The sequence below is a fragment of the Cuculus canorus genome, chromosome 4 (genome assembly GCF_017976375.1).
Source record: "Cuculus canorus isolate bCucCan1 chromosome 4, bCucCan1.pri, whole genome shotgun sequence".
Lineage (NCBI taxonomy): Eukaryota > Metazoa > Chordata > Aves > Cuculiformes > Cuculidae > Cuculus > Cuculus canorus.
In genome coordinates this window covers 1,710,265-1,729,228 of record NC_071404.1, presented here as the reverse complement: position 1 = coordinate 1,729,228, position 18,964 = coordinate 1,710,265, and the positions used below count along the sequence as shown (strand labels likewise).

General features: G+C 50.3%; 1 protein-coding gene across 3 annotated transcripts in view; it reads left to right on the top strand.

Moving 5' to 3' along the window:
• Window positions 1–18,964, top strand: part of EXOC6B (exocyst complex component 6B) — a 363,401-nt gene that overhangs the window by 246,467 nt on the left and 97,970 nt on the right. For all 3 annotated transcript variants that reach the window (XM_054065132.1, XM_054065131.1, XM_054065129.1), the window contains one exon: window positions 9,062–9,203. In XM_054065132.1, coding sequence (XP_053921107.1) covers window positions 9,062–9,203 — 142 coding nt within the window. The remainder of the gene's footprint in view (window positions 1–9,061; window positions 9,204–18,964) is intronic.

The window sequence follows — 18,964 nt, the reverse complement described above, 5'->3', positions numbered from 1 at the left end:
AATAAGGGTTCTATAAAGCCATGTAAAGAGAATTAATTAATTAGGAATTGCTCTCTTGATTCCTACTCTGAAGTTAATGCTCTTAGGGATGGATTTGATTCTTTTGGGATGTGTGGTAGTGTCTGACCGCGTTGCACTTAAGTCTCATCATTTGGAGAAAGACACCGCGTTGATTCTTCTTTTCTATTAAACGTAAAACTTCTTAGAATAATTAACTTTTCTTTTTGCTAATCTGTATTTTGCACAGGGATTTGACGCTTGTGCCATTGTGTTTTGTGGCCACGTGGTTGTTTCCCTTCTCACATCTTATTCTGGTTGTCTTTTGGCTGTGGTATCTGCAGTTCCCAAGATCATCATCTTCTCCCTTTTAAACCCTGGGGCAGATGTTTTCTCTACCTTTTCCATAAATTCCTCAGTGCTCTAAAGCCACTGAAGATTTAGGAAGGTTCCCTGCCCTTCTCCGTCCACTGGGTCCATATGGTCCCATCCTCTGGGGCTGTAGGTACAGGCTTTGGTTTTGGACCATGTTCCCTGGGTCGTTGCTTCTCGGTGCCGTCACCTCTCAGTTCCATCAGCGATCACAGAATGAAGAATCACAGAATGGTTTGGGTTGGAAGGGACCTTAAAGCCCATTCAGTTCCAACTGCGTGGCAGGGACACCTCCCACTGGATCAGGCTGCTCCAAGCCCCATCCAACCTGGCCTTGAAGACCTCCATGGATGGGGCAGCCACAACTTCTCAGGGCAACCTTGGCCAGGGCCTCCCCACCCTACCGGAAAAAAGATACTGTCCAACCAAACACCTGCATGGGGATGGATCTACTGGCCTTCTCACCTTGAAGGTTGTGGTCCCATAGAGTTTTGTAGGGTGGACAATTTCTGGAAGTACATTAGTGATGTTGGTTATGAATTCCTTGAGGAACTTGTAGGACTTCTCCAAATGGCTCACATTTAGAATCATCTGTACAAGCAGCAAAGACAAAAAAGGTATTGGAAGATACCTTTCCAGACATGGAGAGGCCATGAGCAGCCTCCAAAATCCTCTCTGTATCATAATATCATGTAATCACAGAATGTTTTGGGATGAAAGGGACCTTAAAGCCCGTTTAGTTCCAACCCCCTTCCATGGACAGGGACACCTCGCACTGGATCAGGGGCTCCAAGCCCCATCCAACCTGGCCTTGAACACCTCCAGGGATGGGGCAGCCACCACTGCTCTGGGCAACCTGGGCCAGGGTCTCCTGCCCCTCATAGGAGAACATTTCTCCCAAAGATCTCCTTTCAATCTCCCCCTCTTTCAGCTGAAAACCATTCCCCCTCATCCTGTCCCGGCACTCTCTGATCAAGAGCCCCTCCCCAGCTTTCATTTTCTCTTGGATGACCTGCTGGGGTGTCTTCTGGGCCTCTGGGGTTGGTGCCCACTGCCAAGCTCGTGCCACCACCGCAGCGGTAGGTGTGTGCCGAGGAGCGCCTCTCCCCTCGCCGCGAGGTGGGTAACGGGAGTGGATTCCTGATTGCACATTAAGATTAATGGGTATTTATTTTAACAACCATTCCGTTTCAGTAGCTTTTAATGAGTCCTTTGATAGCCAGTTCCTTAATTAACAAGGCAGCTTTTCAGCGTTTCCTTTCCCTAATTGTTAACATATTGGCTGTTTTCAAACAACCGCGCTGCTGGGAGCAGTGCTGGCTCCGTGTTGACCTCCCTCGTGGTGGCTGCCTGTCCTCCTGGGAGCACAAAGGCTTCAATCTGCTGCCCAAGGATGACATGGAGATGAAAAGGCTGGAGCACCTCTGCTCTGAGGCCAGGCTGAGAGTTGGGGTTGTTCAGCCTGGAGAAGAGAAGGCTCCATGGAGACCTTAGAGCAGCTTCCAGTACCTGAAGGGCCTCCAGGAAAGCTGGAGAGGGGCTTTTTCCAAGTGTCTGGAGTGGTAGGACGAGGGAGAATGGCTTTAAATTGGAAAGGGGAAGATTTAGATTGGCCATTAGGAAGAAATTCTTGACTCTGAGGGTGGGGAGGCCCTGGCCCAGGTTGCCCAGAGAAGTTGTGGCTGCCCCATCCCTGGAGGTGTTCAAGGCCAGGTTGGGTGAGGCCTTCGGCAGCCTGGTGGGAGGTGTCCTTGCCTGTAACAGTAAGGTTGGAACTGGATGGGCTTTAAGGTCCCTTCCAACTCAACCCATCCTATGATTCTGTAATTTCTTGGCAAATCTCCTGAAGTCTGATTGACTTGCTGGGTTCCGTGGGGAGCAGCCCATGGAGATGTATTCAGGTAGGCACCCTTTGGTTGTGTCTTTGAGAGAGCTTCAGAGGTTTGGCTCTGCCCTTTCACTCGTAGGCATGGCCACACGGAACCTTTCTGGATGTCCTACGTGTGTGTCCAGAGAAAGCTTTGGTGAGACAGGGAGGGCACCTTCGCCATGAGAGCTGCCATAGAAGCATGCTGTGAAGACCCTAGCTGCAAGGAGGTTCCACCAAAGGCCACGGGGAGAGGGTTTCATTGCTGGAAAAAAAATGATTACAAAGCCGTTTGAGCTACAGAACAAAGGGACGTGGCTTTTGCTCTGATAATATGCTCAGAACTGCTCTTTTGTTTTGAATGTTGGACCAAGTTGGAGCTTGGTGGAAGGGGCCTGGTAGGTGCTTGAGCATCTCGGTCACTGAGCACTGTCAGCTTTCACCCATGACCCCATTCTCTTGCATGCATTTCCCACGCGAAATTGAGTTCATTTTTAATGACGTTTGAAAAGGTCTTGAATAAACTCTGCTCTAGAGGTGTCCCTGGAATTACTCGGTGCGATTTTAGGCTCTTCAGCTTTCTGTCAAGTTCATAAATGAGTGGCTGGTGACCTTAGAGTGTTATTTTATCCCCTGCTCTGCAGACAGCTCAGGTCATAGTTGTATTCCTCCTCCTTGGCCTTCCTCTCCCAAATCAGATCTTGCATTTTAGATCAGTTGTTGCTGACCTGGAGGGAACACAGCTTTGGGGCAGGTAAAGCCTTGCTGAAATAGAGGCAGGGACTGAGCGGGATCAGGAGGGAACCCAGCAGTTTCATGGGATCATAGAATCACTTGATTGAAAAAGACCTTTGAGATCATCGAGTCCAACTGTACCTGTCCACTGCTTAACCATAGACTTGAGCACCGCCTCTACCCATCTTTTCAATCCCACCAGGGATGGGGACTCCACCACCTCCCTGGGCAGCCTCTGCCAGGGCCTCAGAACCCTTTCCGTGAAGAAATTTTTCCTGATGTCCAATCTGAACATGCCCTGGTGCAACTTGAGGCCATTCCCTCTCATCCTATCTCCTGTCACTTGGGAGAAGAGACCAACCCCCACCTTGCTACAACCTCCGCTCAGGCAGCTGTAGACAGTGATAAGGTCTCCGCAGTCTTCTCCTGGCTGAACAACCCCAGGTCCCTCAGCCACCCCTCATAACCTTTCTTCTCCAGCCCCTTCCCCAGCTCCGTTTCCCTTCTCTGGATGAGTTCCAGCCCCTCAATGTCCTTCTTAGAGTGAGGGACCCAAAACTGAACCCAGGATTCGAGGTGTGGCCTCACCAGCGCTGAGTCCAGGGTCACAATCCCTTCCCTGCTCCTGCTGGCCATGTTGTTTCTGATCCAAGCCAAGATGCCGTTGGCCTTCTTGGCCACCTGGGCCACTGCTGGCTCATGTTCAGCCGCTGTCAACCAACACCCCCAGGTTCTTCTCCTCCAGGCAGCTTTCCAGCCTCTCTTCCCCAAGCCTGGAGCTGCATGAGGTTGTTGTTTCCCAAGTTCAGGACCCGGCACCTGGCCTTGTTGAACCTCATCCCATTGGTCTCAGCCCATGGATCCTCCCTGTCCAGATCCCTCAGCAGAGCCTCCCCACCCTCAAGCAGCTTGATACTTCCTCCCAGCTTAGTGTAATTTCTTGGGGCGCTGGCACGGGGAGAGCCTCTGGGAGTGCCACTGGTTCCGCCACGCGCTCACAAAACTCATCAAGGTAATTAGCACAAGGTCTGAGCCATCCCTGCCGAGCACGGCGGCTCCTCTGAACCGTGGGGTTTTCTAGGAGCACCGACGTCTAGGGATGACATCTCAGAGGCATCCAGCTCAATCTCCATGCCAAGGTGCATGTCCCGACACTGCTGCTGTGGGTGGTGCACTTTAATGATTTTGAGAGGGTGGTGGAAAACACGTCCGTCATGGGCTCAGCTCCGCGTGTCGTGTGTTGGGCCGGTGCCCCAGGGTGAGCAGAGGCTCTTCCAGCAGTGCAGGAAAGCTGAGAAATGAACCAAGGGAGGAGGAAAATACTGTGAAATCAACCTCTATGGCAAATAAAAGCCAAAGAACTAAGATGAACATGTTCTGGTGTGGGGATGTAGAGTCATAGAATGGTTTGGGTTGGAAGGGGCTTCAAAGCCCATTCAGTTCCAAGCCCCTCTCATGGGTAGGGTCACCTTCCAGTGGTCAGGTTGCTTTAAGCCCCATCCAACCTGGCCTTGAACACCTCCAGGGATGGGACAGCTACAACTTTTCTGGGCAACCTGGGCCAGGGCCTCCCCACCTTCAGCGTGAAGAATTTCTTCCGAATGTCTAATCTCAGTCTTCCCCCTTCCAATTTAAAGCCACTCCCCCAGCCATACCATCACTCCAGGTCTTTGGAAAAAGCCCCTCTCCAGCTTTCCTGGAGCCCCTTTAGGTACTGGAAGCTGCTCTAAAGTCTTCCTGGAGCCTTCTCTTCTCCAGGCTGGACTCTTTCAACCTGTCCTCAGAGCAGAGATGCTTCAGCCCTCATATCATCTTCATGGCTCTTGAATCACAGTCTCGGATCATGTTTGTGGTTGTAGAGTGTCTTCTTGTGAGGGTGGGGAGGCCCTGGCCCACATTGCCCTGGTGGCTGCCCCATCCTGGAGGTGTTCAAGGCCAGGTTGGATGGGGCTTTGAGCAGCCTGATCCTGTGGGAGGTGTCCCTGCCCATGGCAGGGGGTGGAACTGGGTGGGCTTTGAGGTCCCTTCTAATGCAAACCATTCTGGGCTTCTGTGATCTAAGGTGAAAAATGGAGTCTTTTTTAAAGCAGAATGGGCTTTAGGTCTTTGAACCTTGGAAGAATTTCTTCATTCTTTGAAGAATGGAAATGAAAGGTTGGATTCTCATCTGCATGAGACGATTCTGCTTTGAAGTGTTCAAAGAGCAGACGTTTGCACCTCAAAACAGTCTTGGGCCAGACCAAATCCTCTGTGAAAAAGGAAGGAGGACAGAAGGCTGAGCCAGAAGCTTGTTCTAGGTTTGGTGGTTGGATTTCCTTGACTATCTCTGCAATGAACCATGGTAGAAAATAGTCCTAGAACATCCTAAAGTCCCCCTTAATGCTGCTTTCATGGTGAAGACTCAGCAGACTTGTTGGGCTGTCAAGCCTTGATGATTAAATTACTCTTTCCATCCCATCTTCCTTGTGTTCCCCTTATTAACTTGACATTTCATCTCAATTATTTGCTCTTCTTCACGCCCTCCTGGTGTCGCTTGTCATTCACTCTTGATTCGGGCAAGCCTGGCTGGCCGGAGGAATGCGTGCACCAGGGCAGGCGTGTTTGTTGCGGCTCTTGAAGGCATAGGTAACCCTTTAGGTACCTCCGTGCATGCTGCTCTGAGCCTTTCTTGGTGTTGCAAGAAGGTTGTTCCTCTTAAATTTTTGTCAACATGGCAGAAAACCTTCCTGGGGGGTTTAATTTTGACTTCATCCTTGTGGGGAGTAAGGGCTGTAAGCCTCTATGCAAATTCCTGCTGCTGTCAAGCACAACTCATTGGGATTTCCTCTTACTCTTCCAAGAATCATAGAATCATTAAGGTTGGAAAAGACCTCTAAGGTCATCCAGTCCAACCATCAGCGCAACGTCACTGTGTGTACTAAACCATGTCCCCAAGTGCCACATCTACGTGGTTTTTGAACACCTCCAGGGATGGAGACTCCACTATTTTCCTGGGCAGCCTCTTCCAAAGCTTCACCACTCTTCCAGTAAAGATTTTTTTTCTAATAGCCTATATGTAACCCCCCTCCAGTGCAACTTGAGGCCATTTCCTCTTGTCCTGTCACTTCTTTCTTGGGAGAAGAGGCCACCACCAACCTGGCAAGAACCTCCTTTCTGGTAGTTGTAGAAAGCAATGAGGTCTCCCCTCAGCCTCCTCTTCCCCAGGCTGAACAGCCCCAGGTCCCTCAGCCACTCCGAGGCCGCCTGTTCTCCAGCCCCTTCCCCGGCTCTGTTCCCCTTCTCTGGATATGCTCCAGCCCCTCAATGTCGTTCTTGGAGTGAGGGGCCCAAAATTGAACCCAGGACTCAAGGTGCAGCCTCACCAGCTCTAAGTACTGGAGCAGAGTCCCTTTCCTCTTCCTGCTGCCCTCACAACAGCTGATCCAAGCCAGGATACAGTTGGCCATTTTGGCCACCTGGGCCACTGCTGGCTCATGTTCAGCCACTATCGACCAACACCACCGGGTCCTTCTCCTCCAGGCAGCTTTCCAGCCTCTCTTCCCCAAGCCTCGAGCGTTGCATGGGGATTTTTTGCCTGAAATGTAGGACCCAGCATCTGGCTTTGTTGAATCTCATACAATTTGCCTTAGCCGATGGATCCAGCCTGGCCAGATCCCTCTGCAGAGCCTTCCTGCCCTCCATCCATGGATCCAGCCTGGCCAGGTCCCTCTGGAGATCCTCCCTGCCCTCCATCCATGGATCCAGCCTGGCCAGATCCCTCTGCAGATCCTCCCTGCCCTCCATCCATGGATCCAGCCTGGCCAGATCCCTCTGCAGAGCCTTCCTGCCCTCCATCCATGGATCCAGCCTGGCCAGATCACTCTGGAGATCCTCCCTGCCCTCCATCCATGGATCCAGCCTGGCCAGATCCCTCTGTAGAGCCTTCCTGCCCTCCATCCATAGATCCAGCCTGGCCAGATCCCTCTGCAGAGCCTTCCTGCCCTCCATCCATGGATGCAGCCTGGTCAGATCCCTCTGCAGAGCCTTCCTGCCCTCCATCCATGGATCCAGCCTGGCCAGATCCCTCTGCAGAGCCTTCCTACCCTCCATCCATCTATGGATCCAGCCTGGCCAGATCCCTCTGCAGAGCCTTCCTGCCCTCCATCCATGGATGCAGCCTGGCCAGGTCCCTCTGCAGAGCCTTCTTGCCCTCCATCCATGGATCCAGCCTGGCCAGATCCCTCTGCAGAGCCTTCCTGCCCTCCATCCATGGATGCAGCCTGGCCAGATCCCTCTGCAGAGCCTTCCTGCCCTCCATCCATGGATCCAGCCTGGCCAGATCCCTCTGCAGAGCCTTCCTGCCCTCCATCCATGGATCCAGCCTGGCCAGATCCCTCTGCAGACCCTTCCTGCCTCCATCCATGGATCCAGCCTGGCCAGATCCCTCTGCAGAGCCTTCCTGCCCTTGAGTAAATGGACACTCCAACGCAATTTGGTGTCATCTGCTAATTTATTGCAGGGTAAGAAGGTTATGGAGGCCTGTGCTCCGTTCTCAGCATAGGTGGGGGTCCCAGAGCATGGCTGCAAGGCTTTGCTTTCTCATCCCGTTGCTTCCATCTCAGCCTTCTGCTCAATAACACCTCAAAACTACTCAGTCATAGCCAAAACTCAAGTGTCTCTTGGAAGTAATGAAGAAAAATCACGGTTGGATAGCAGCGCGCTTCCCGCCGCAGTCGGGGATGAGGAATTGATACGAGCGGTGTTTTAAATAACCAAATGTGTCAAAGGGGCAGAAGTAAATGATGAAAAGCAAGAAAACACCCGTGGCTCTGCTAAACTTTACGGTTGCTATGCTTCATCTTCATTTTGGTGAAGGTGTTTGTTTGGAGGTGAGTAATGAACCCTCCCGGAGCCTGGGAGCGGTGGTGAGCAGCGGAGATTAAGTACCCTGCCCCGTAATGCATGGATCTGCTCTTTTTTTTTAATATAAAATGCTTTTTTTTCCCCTCCTGCTGAGGATGAAAATGACCTGGAGATCCAGAAGTAACTTTGCAAAAGGTGGTAAAAACACTTCCCAACTCATACATCAAACGTTTGCTCGTCTCTGTGTGCGGCGGGGATGAAACTTCACTTGAAAGGCTGCGTAACCCCCTCGCTTTAATCCCGGTTTAAATACAATTTGTAAAGGGCTTGTAAAAATCATTGGGATCTCTTATGCCACTCCTTGGTTTCAAGAAAGCGCGTTGAAGCCTTTTGTGTGCGGTTGAAAACATAATCTCCTGCTCGAAGCTGATTGTGTGGTAGCCAGAAATATTATCATAGAATCAGAGAATGGTTTGCGTTGGAAGGGAACTCAAAGCCCATCCAGATCCACCCCCTGCCATGGGCAGGGACACCTCCCACTGGAGCAGGGGCTCCAAGCCCCATCCAACCTGGCCTGGAACACCTCCAGGGATGGGGCAGACACCACTGCTCTGGGCAACCTGGGCCAGGGCCTCCCCACTCATAGCGAAGAATTTCTTCCTAATCTCTGATCTAAATCTTCCCCCTTCCAATTTAAAGCCCTTCCCTTCATCCCGTCACTTAAGGCCTTTGTAAGAAGAACCCCTCCTCAGCTTTCCTCGGCACCTTCAGTCCTGGAAGCTGCTCTAAGATCTCCCTGGAGCCTTCTCTTCTCCAGACTGGACAACCCCACCTCTCTCAGCCTGTCCTCAGAGCAGAGGTTCTCCAGCCCTCGCATCATCTTTGTGTCCTCCTCTGGACCCGTTCCAACAGTTTCATCTCCTTCTTTTGTTGGGGACTCCAGAACTGGACACAGGAGTCCAGGTGGGATCTCACGGGAACAGAGTAGATGGGGATAATTGCCTCCCTTGTCCTGCTGGCCACGCTGCTTTGGATGCAGCCCAGGACACAGTTGGCTTTCTGGACCAAGTCCAAATTCCCTTGAAAGATAGTGGTTGTGAGATTGAGCTCTACATGAAGGTCCTATTCTGTGATGGTCCCACTGTGGATGGGGAGATGTTAAAGAGACTTGAATACAGGGTCCTGGTCTAATGTTCCCGTTCCGTTTTGTGCTGGATTGCCTTCCTGAGTCTCCCTTTTCTCTTGCAGGGGAAGGTGGCGCAGACGGCGTGCATGTCGGCATGCAAACACCTCTCCACCTCGCTGATGCAGCTGCTGCTGGAAGCCGAAGTGCGTCAGCTGACTCTGGGCGCCTTGCAACAGTTCAACCTGGACGTGGAGGAGTGTGAACGTAAGACCATCTCGTTTTCCATGTCTTCTTTTGCCCATTTGTATGTCAGGAACCAAGCCAGGGCTTGCAGTGATGCCAAGTGTTTGGGGCTGGTGAACGCCTGCAGGGCTTGCTGGGGTTGTCCGCGATGACACTTGGCAATATCTTCAGGACAGAAGAAGCCCAGCGAAATCTGAGTGATCAAAGCTTTACGCCTCCTTTTTCTCTTTAATGCCGCCTTGATGCTTTCCAGACCATCCCGGCTGTTGGAGATGTGGAGTATTTTAAAATAGGAGGGATGAGAGTGGCTAAAACATGAGGAGGGCCAACAAAAATCAGTTTACTTGACACTGTTTCTGAAAACAATAATTGGCTTATGTTCTTAAGAAGTTCTGGTCCTCTCCTGACCTCGGTTGTTTGTCTTCACTATCTGCTGCAGGGAATTTTTTCTCAAAGTGAATCTTGTTTGCAAAGTTACTGTTATGGAAAAGAGATATCTTAGGACAAAATAACGACATCTGCTCCGAGGGGCAGATGGAGCATTGTGGTACAAGAACCATGGCTTTGCTCTCAGCCCTATTTGTTTTGGTTCATAGAATCATGGAAAGGTTTGGGTTGGAAGGTAACTTAAAGCCCATCCGGTTCCACCCCCTGCCATGGGCAGGGACACCTCCCACCGGATCAGGTGCTCAAAGCCCCATCCAACCTGGCCTTGAGGACCTCCAGGGATGGGGCAGCCACAGCTCCTCTGGGCAACCTGGGCCGGGCCCTCACGACCTTCAGCGTGAAGAATTTCTTCCTAATGGCTAATCTAAATCTTTCCCCTTCCAATTTAAAGCCATTCCCCTGTTTCTGTCACTTAAGGCCCTTGGAAAATGTCCTCTCCCAGCTTTCGTGGAGCCCCTTTCTATACTTGAAGCTGCTCTAAGCTCTCCCTGGAGCCTTCTCTTCTCCAGGCTGAACAACCCCCAACTCTCTCAGCCAGCCCTTAGGTGTTCTAACCCAATTCATACCTTATTTTCATTTCTGAAGGGGTTTTAGCCCTAAATCCTGGCTGATTTGTGTCCCGTCAGCATGTGGAGCTGCACCGGTAGCAGCTTTGTTCCCAATCGGTGTTCGCAGAGGTGATGTTGCTGCAAATAACGTGAAGCATTTGTCATTAATAATCATTTCCTTCGTTTTCTTTTGCCTGCAAACAGGCTCCTGACCCTGCAGTTTTCCATCCCATCCGTAACGTGGGTCACTAAAACACATCTCTTCCCTAAAAGCTCCGGGAAAATGGATCACATTTAATATAGAATTGTAGAGTCATAATTCATAGAGTCATAAAGTCATAGAATCGTAGAATCATAGAATAGTTTGGGTTGGAAGGGACCTTAAAGATCATCCAGTTCCAACCCCCTGCCATGGTTTAAAAGCACAATTCCTTAAATCCCAGTAGTTTTGTAAGTTAAAACCAGAAGCATCAGACATACAAGAGCAGGTGACGCCAACCTGAGCAGTGGGACCGGTGACACGACCTCCCAGCCCCGGCCCGAGATGCTGTCGTGGACAGGAAAATGGAGACAAATGCCGGTGCTGTAGCCTTCCTATCCATCATTGTCACCCCTAGAATGGTCTTTTTCTTCTTTTTCTTCCTTTTTCTTCCTTTTTGGCAGCAAAAAATGCATTTCCTCATCCCTGTGGGCCAGGGCATCTCAATCCAAGAAGGGCATTGAAGGGCTGGAGGCCCCATCTGTAGAAATATTTGTGGTCAGGTTGGATGGGGCTTTGAGGAATGTGTTTGAGTTGAAGGGCTGGAGCACGTCCAAGGGAATGGAGCTGGGGAAAGGGCTGGAGAACAAGGATTGTGAGAGGTGGCTGAGGAACCAGGGGTTGTTTCACCTGGAGAAGAGGAGGCTGAGGGGAGACCTCATCACTGTCTACAACTGCCTGAAAGGAGGTTGTGGTGAGGTGGGTGTTGGTCTCTTCTCCCAGTGACAGGAGATAGGATGAGAGGAAATGGCCTCAAGTTGCACCAGAGCAGGTTCAGATTGGACATCAGGAAAAATATCTCCATGGAAAGGGTTCTGATGCCCTGGCAGAGGCTGCCCGGGGAGGTGGTGGAGTCCCCATCCCTGGTGGGATTGAAAAGATGGGTAGATGTGGTGCTCAAGTCTATGGTTACGTAGTGGACAGGGACGGTTGGACTTGATCATCTCAAAGGTCTTTTCCAACCAAGCGATTCTATGATTCTTTGCTGACATGGAGTTAACTTTAATTCTAGTTTTGAGAACCACTACTCCAAGATTTTCATTATAAGTAACGCCAGTCCGTAGAATGAACTCGTATACTTAGAAAATATGCTTCAATTTTGAAGGATTTGTTTGGTGGTGGTGGTGGTGGGGAGGTTATCCTTTACCTGAAAGCGCGGGTGCAAATCTCAGCATCTTTATGGTCTCAATTGCACCTTTGACTTCACCTCTGCCTCCCACCACCTTCCTCTCCGCAGCCCCCAAGCCTTACCTCGTTTAGTGGCTTTATCACATACTTATCATATTAAAACACGATTTTATGGCTGTTTGGGGCACTTCCAGTGAGTTCTGTGATCTGGGAATGGAGTTTTGGAGTTTGGATCCTGGAGTTTATTAGGCTTCTTGTTTAAGTCTTTCATGAATGCCAAAGGTGTGAACTGGTTAAGAGAGCGGTGAGGAAAATTAATGAGAGGACTTCGTCGTATATTAATCATGATTTGAAGGTGCTGTAGGTGTTGTGTCCAATGTTAGAGTAGATATAATGCACATTACAAGACAATGGGTTTGTGTACACAATAAATGATGATTGTAGAGGTGGAAAAGATGGTACTTAGGCCTTAAAGAAAATAACCAGAGAATTAATTCTCCAGACTTAGAGCTTCCTAAATTACTTATTGATTTATATTAGTTCCTGTGACCAATGGGAGAAGGTTCACCAAGGCCAAGTGTTGGGTCCTGTATGTGGGAGACAAGAACACTGTGCAGCTCCAGGCTTGGGGAAGAGTGGTTGGAAAGCTGCCTGGAGGAGAAGGACCCGGTGGTGTTGGTCAATAGTGGCTGAACATGAGCCAGCAGTGGCCCAGGTGGCCAAGAAGGCCAACAGCATCCTGGCCTGGATCAGACACAGCGTGGCCAGCAGGAGCAGAGAAGGGATTGTGCCCCTAGACTCGACGGTGGTGAGGCCACACCTCAAATCCTGGGTTCAGTTTTGGGCCCTTCACTCCAAGAAGGACATTGAGGGGCTGGAGTGTGTCCAAAGAAGGGAACGGAGCTGGGGAAGGGACTGGAGAACAAGGATTATGAGGGGTGGCTGAGGGACCTGGGGTTGTTTATCCTGGAGAAAAGGAGGCTGAGGGGAGACCTCATCACTGTCTACAACTGCCTAAAAGGAGGTTGTAGCGAGGTGGGCACTGGGCTCTTCTCTGAAGTAAAGAGTGATGGGATGAAAGGTTATGGCCTCAAGTTTCACCAAGGGAGTTTTAGCTTGGATATTAGGGAAAACCTTTTCACAGAAAGGGTTCTGAGGCCCTGGCAGAGGCTGCCCAGGGAGGTGGTGGAGTCCCCATCCCTAATGGGCTTTAAAAGCCGCGTAGATGAGGTGATCAGGGATCTGGTTTAGTAGTGGACAGGTACAGTTGCTTGTTTGGAACATAGAGTCGCTTGGTTGGAAAAGACCTTTGAGATCATCCGGTCCAGACCTACCTGTCCACTACTAAACCAGATCCCTGAGCACCTCATCTACCTGTCTTTTAAACACTTCCAGGGATGGGGACTCCACCACCTCCCTGGGCAGCCTCTGCCAGGGCCTCAGAACCCTTTTGTTGAAGAATTTTTTCCTGATGTCCAATCTGAACCTACCCTGGTGCAACTTGAGGACATTTCCTCTCATCCTGTCCCCTGTCACTTGGGAGAAGAGACCAACCCCCACCTCACCACAACCTCCTTTCAGGCAGTTGTAAACAGTGATGAGGTCTCCCCTCAGCCTCCTTTTCTCCAGGATAAACAACCCCAGGTCGCTCAGCCGCTTCTCATAACCCTTGTTCTCCAGCCCTTTCCACAGCTCCATTCCTTTCTCTGGATGCGCTCCAGCCCCTCAATGTCCTTCTTGGAGTGAGGGGCCCAAAATTGACCCCAGGATTCAAGGTGTGGCCTCACCTGTGCTGAGTCCAGGGGCACAAACCCTTCCCTGCTCCTGCTGGCCACACTGTGTCTGATCCAAGCCAAGATGCCATTGGCCTTTTTGGCCACCTGGACCACTGCTGGCTCATGTTCAGCCACTGTCAACCAACACCCCCAGGTCCTTCTCCTCCAGGCAGCTTTCCAGCCACTCTGCCGCAAGCCTGGAGCGCTGCATGGAGTTGTTGTGGCTCAACTGCAGGACTCAGCACTTGGCTTTATTGAACCACATCTTGTTGGTTGCAAGCCATCGCGAGGTCGTGGTGGGACCTGTTGCCTGCACAGTAAATTCCCCCTCCCTGGAAATGTGCTGCGTTTGCATCTTCAAAGCACTGAATATGCAGGATATTAATTTTATGACCATCAAAAAGAAAGCTTTTGGAGGGCTGGGGAGAAGTAGTAAATTAAATAAACATTAAGAGTCAAATCTTGCATGACTCGGTCAAATGAATAGTCCCGTCTACGTCAGCCGCATTGTTGGTGTGACGGGCAGGGAAGAGCGGAGCTGCAAGGCTGTAAAAATGCTGTTAAGCTGGCTTAGATGTGAGAAACCTGGGGAAAATGCGAGCTGGTTTCCTTTGGCTTTATGTCCCCCGATGAGACCACAACGCTGGAGCCTCCAGTTGGCCAAAGCCCTTGAGGAGATGCAAGGACTGATTTTGCCCAGCAATCTGGGTGTCTTCATTTTTCCCAGCAAAAAGTTGCTTTCTAAGATATGGTAGGAGTTTGAAAGTGTTGGTGTCAATGTCCTAGAATGGTTTGGGTTGGAAGGAACCTCAAAGCCCATCCAGTTCCAACCCCCTGCCACGGGCAGGGACACTTCCCACTGGGTCAGGTAGCTCCAAGCCCCATCCAACCTGGCCTTGAACACCTCCTGTAAATTGCGTTCTTGATGCTATGGTTCAGGGATCATCACGCTGTGCTCATTTTATACCAGGCAGGAGATGCTTAATGTATTTTTTGCCAGTGGCACCCAAAGCAGCAAACCCCACCCCAGTGTTTTTTCATGGAAGAGTCCTCAAAGCCCATCCAGTTCCATCCCCTGCCATGGGCAGGGACACCTCCCACTGGATGAGGTTGTTCAAAACTCCATCCAACCTGGCCTTGAACACCTCCAGGGATGGGGCAGCCATGACTTCTCTGGGCAACCTGGGCCAAGGTTTCACCACCCTCACAGGAGAACATTTCTTTCTAAAATATCATCTCAATCTCCCCTCTTGCAGCTTAAAACTGTTCCCTTTCATCCTCTCCCTGCACTCCCTGATCCAGAGCCCCTCCCCAGCTTTCCTGGAGCCCCTTTCAGTCCTGGAAGCTGCTCTGAGGTCTCCTCAGAGCCTTCTTTTCTCCAGGCTGAACAACCCCATCTGATTCACGACAATTTGTGTGCGTGAATGGCAGAGCTGACGTCCAGGGAAGAACAAAAGTCATTATGAAGCCGTCTGTTGTTGGCCAGGTACTGATCGTAACGCCTGTTCTTATTGCTTGGCTTTCCATCACTCTTTGTGTATGCAGTCAAGAGAGATTCTCTCACCTCTTTATTTAAACCTGAAGTGAAATAAGGCCTCGAGGTTAAATGAATGGCCCAGAAAGACACAGTAGGACACATCTAATTATGTCTCAATTTAGGAGAGTTTTCTGGCTCCAACCCAACGAGTCAACTTGAAAAGGGAAGGGAAAAAAAAACGCGACGCCTTGGAGAGGGCAAAATAAAGCCCTAACACAAATATTTCTGTGAACCTGTAAATAGAGGAGGTGATGCTTTTTTCAGAATCGGCATTTGCTGTTTAAAAAGGGTTTCCTTTCTTCCTGAAAGGCGTCTGAAACCCGAGATTTAACAGCACGTGCGGGGTGATTTGGGGATTGCTACAAACCTGGTAACCCGGTTCCTTGGTCTTTTTTGGACCTCGTAGTCTATTTATATTTATTTTTCCTGTACTTTGGAGCGAATGGAAATCAAATCATAGACTCGTAGAATAGTTTGGGTTGGAAAGAACCTTAAAGATCATCCAGTTTTAACCCCCCTGCTATGGGCAGGGAAACCTCCCACTGGATCAGGCTGCCCAAGGCTTCATCCAGCCTGGTCTTGAACACCTCCAGGGATGGGGCAGCCACAACTTCCCTGTTCCAGTGTCTCACCATTCTCATAAATGAAGAAATTCCTCCTTCTGTCCAGTCTAAATCTGCCCCGCTCCAGTTTATATCCATTGCCCTATGTCCTATCACTCCAAACATTTGTGAACAGTCCCTCCCCAGCTTTCTTGTAGCCCCTTCAGGTACTGGAAGGTCACTCAGTGGAACAACCCAGATTTAGAGTTTATGACCAAAAAAAGAGTAAAAATGAGCTGCTGTCGCTCCTACAAAACCATTTCCCATCGACATAACCGCTTCCAGCAGTGGTTGAGACAGATTGTTTTTATAATCTTTAGATCATAAAATAAGCAGTTCCATAATCTCCAAAGTCTTTTAACGGCTGCTTTATGAGAAATTAAAAGTGCCGTAAAAATTATATTTCAAATTTCATTCAATTCCCAAGTTTTATTCTGCCCACTCCTGGGGGCAGTCAAGAAGAAACACAGATGTCTCTGCCTGGTTGGGGAATCCTCCAGCCCGGCACACGAGTGAGCCAACATGCACCAATGTGGGTCCCAACGCAACCGTTGGCCACCTCCTTTCTGGCTCTCTTATTTGGCTGTGAGGACTTTCTCTTGCGGAAATCCCATTATTTGTGTAGGACACTGGGTTTTGCCCACCACACCAGAGGGGACCTCTCCCTCAAGCACCATGCAAACGGCTACCTGATGTTCTTCCAACCTGCAGGCCATCGGGGAGTAGCATTCAGGGCAATGGTGCTGGTGAAGGGTCGGGAGAACAGGTCCATTGGGGCCACAACAATGCCATAGAATGCTCCAGACTTGGGGAAGAGTGGCTGGAAAGGTGCCTGGAGGAGAAGGACCTGGGGGTGTTGGTTGACAGTGGCTGAACATGAGCCAGCAGTGGCCCAGGTGGCCAAGGCGGCCAACAGCATCCTGGCTTGGATCAGAAACAGCGTGGTCAGCAGGACCAGGGAGGTCTTCCTTCCCTTGTACTCAACATTCATAAGGCTGCATTTTGAGTCCTGTGTTATGTTTTGGGTCCCTCACTCCAAGACGGACATTGAGGGGCTGGAGCGCGTCCAGAGAAGGGAACGGAGCTGGGGAAGGGCCTGGAGAACAAGTCTTATGAGGGGCGGCTGAGGGACCTGGGGTTGCTTAGCCTGGAGAAAAGAAGGCTGAGAGGAGACCTCATAGCTCTCTGCTGCTCCCTGAAAGGAGTTTGTAGCGAGGTGGGTGTTCTTCTCTTCTCCCAAGAAAGAAGTGATGGAATGAGAGGAAATGGCCTCAAGTTGCACCAGGGGAGGTTTAGATTGGATATTAGGAAAAATGTCTTTACTGAAGCAGTGGTGAAGTATTAGAAGAGGCTGCCCAGGGCAGTGGTGGAGTCTCCATCCCTGGAAGTGTTTAAAAAACATGCAGATGTTGCACTTTGACTAATGGTTTAGTAGGCACAGTGGTGTTGGGATACGATCGGACTGGATGATTTTGGAGGTCATTTAGGACTTTAATGAATGTATAATTTAAAAGGTGAGGAGGTGTGGTGCTTAAAGACAAGATAGATGTTTAAAAGAAATCATAGACTCATAGAACAGCTTGGTGTCAAAAGACCTCTGAGATCAACAAGTCCAACCGTATCTGTCCACTACTAAACCAGATCCCTGAGCACCTCATCTACACGGCTTTTAAACCCCTCCAGGGATGGGGACTCCACCACTTCCCAGGGCAGCTTCTGCTGGTGCCCGAGAAGCCTTTCAGTGTGGACTAAGCTAGATCATGCGCTCCAAGGGTCTGTCTAAGGAAGATGACTTTGAGGCCTATGTTCTCCATTGAGGAGGAGCAAGATGGTTGTTTCCGCAGATACGTAGTGTTGTTCATGATTGATTCAACTGCAAGCAAATTGTCCAAGTTGCGCTCAACAGGAGCTGCTAGAACCTCAGTCCCACAGGTCTGCTGTCAGGAATATCATAGAATCTTAGAATGGTTTGTGTTGGAAGGGACCTCAACGCCCATCCAGTTGCAGCCCCCCTGCCATGAGCAGGGACATCTCCCACTGGATCAGGTTGCTCAAAGTTTCATCCAACCTGGCCTTGGACACCTCCAGGAATAGGACTTCCATGACTCCTCTGGGCAGCCTGGGCCAGGGCATCACTACCCTCACAGAAAAGTATTTCTCCCAGGGTTGCTCATAGCTTTATCCAACTTGCCTTTGAACACCTCCATTCTGGTGTGCATAATTTAGAGAAGATCTTACCTTCCAAACGATCGCTTTGAGGAACGAAGTCACCAGTTGTGCCTATTTTAACTGCACAATATGTACAATCACAGAATCACGTGGTTGGAAAAGACCTTTGAGATCGTCAAGCCCAACTGTACCTGTCCGCTACTAAACCAGGTCCCTGAGCACCTCTTGTACCCAGCTCTTAAACCCCTCCAGGGATGGGGACTCCACCACCTCCCTGAGCAGCCTCTGACGGTGCCTGAGAGTCCTTTCCATGAAGAAATTTTTCCTGATGTCCAGTTCGAACCTCCATTGGCGCATCTTGAGGGAGGCGCATCTGTCACTTGGGAGAAGAGACCAATCCCCACCTCGCTCCAACCTCCTTCCAGGAAGTTGTAGGCAGCGATAAGGTCTCCCTTCAGTGTCCTTCTCTCCTGGCTGAACAACCCCAGGTCCCTCAGCCGTTCCTCGCAAGCCGCGGTCCCCGTGCGCGTAGTCGTGTTCAGAAAGAGATTCCCCAGCACTGTAGAATTCATTTACAGTCGATGTCTCTTTTTTCTGGTGAGCGTTTGAACTCTTTATTCTTTGTCCATTGTAAAAGGCTTAACGGTTCCTGTTCCTTAATTCTTTCATCGGTGAAATGTTTTGGAAGAGAGGTTAGAGTCCCTCTGTGACCTGCCCTGGGTGGCCCAAGCCTGTAGACCTTGCAAAGACATTACTTTTTTGGCCTGAACACAAGGCTCTCAACCCTTTAGCCTGGCTAAACGCTTTGTACAAACAGCCGCATACTGATCTGCTCTATTCTCTCGTGATTTTCTGCTCAAAGGGCTGTACTGTAGGTTACTTGCTCTGTTTGCCGCTTGCCTCGGTGGCGGAGACGGTACAATAAACGGATCCGACAGTCCTGAGGCCAGCACTGTGCTTGGTTGTGCCGAGAAAATTATCCTGAAATCTGGTTGAAGAGATTAAAACCAAGAAGAACTGGCTGTGTCTCTCCTCCAAAAGCTCTGTTCTCTTCTTTGTTTCTTCTTTTCTTTAAGGCTTTGACAGGCTGAGAGAGTTGCGGTTGTTCGGCCTGAAGAAGAGAAGGCGCCGGGGAGACCTCAGAGCATCTTCCAGTACCTGAAGGGCCTCCAGGAGGCTGAGGAGGAGCTTTTTCCAAGGGCCTGGAGTGATAGGACGAGAGGGAATTGCTTTAAATTGGAAGGAGGAAGATTTAGATTGGACATTCGGGAGAAATTAGCTGAGAGTGGGGAGGCCCTGGCCCAGGTTGCCCAAAGA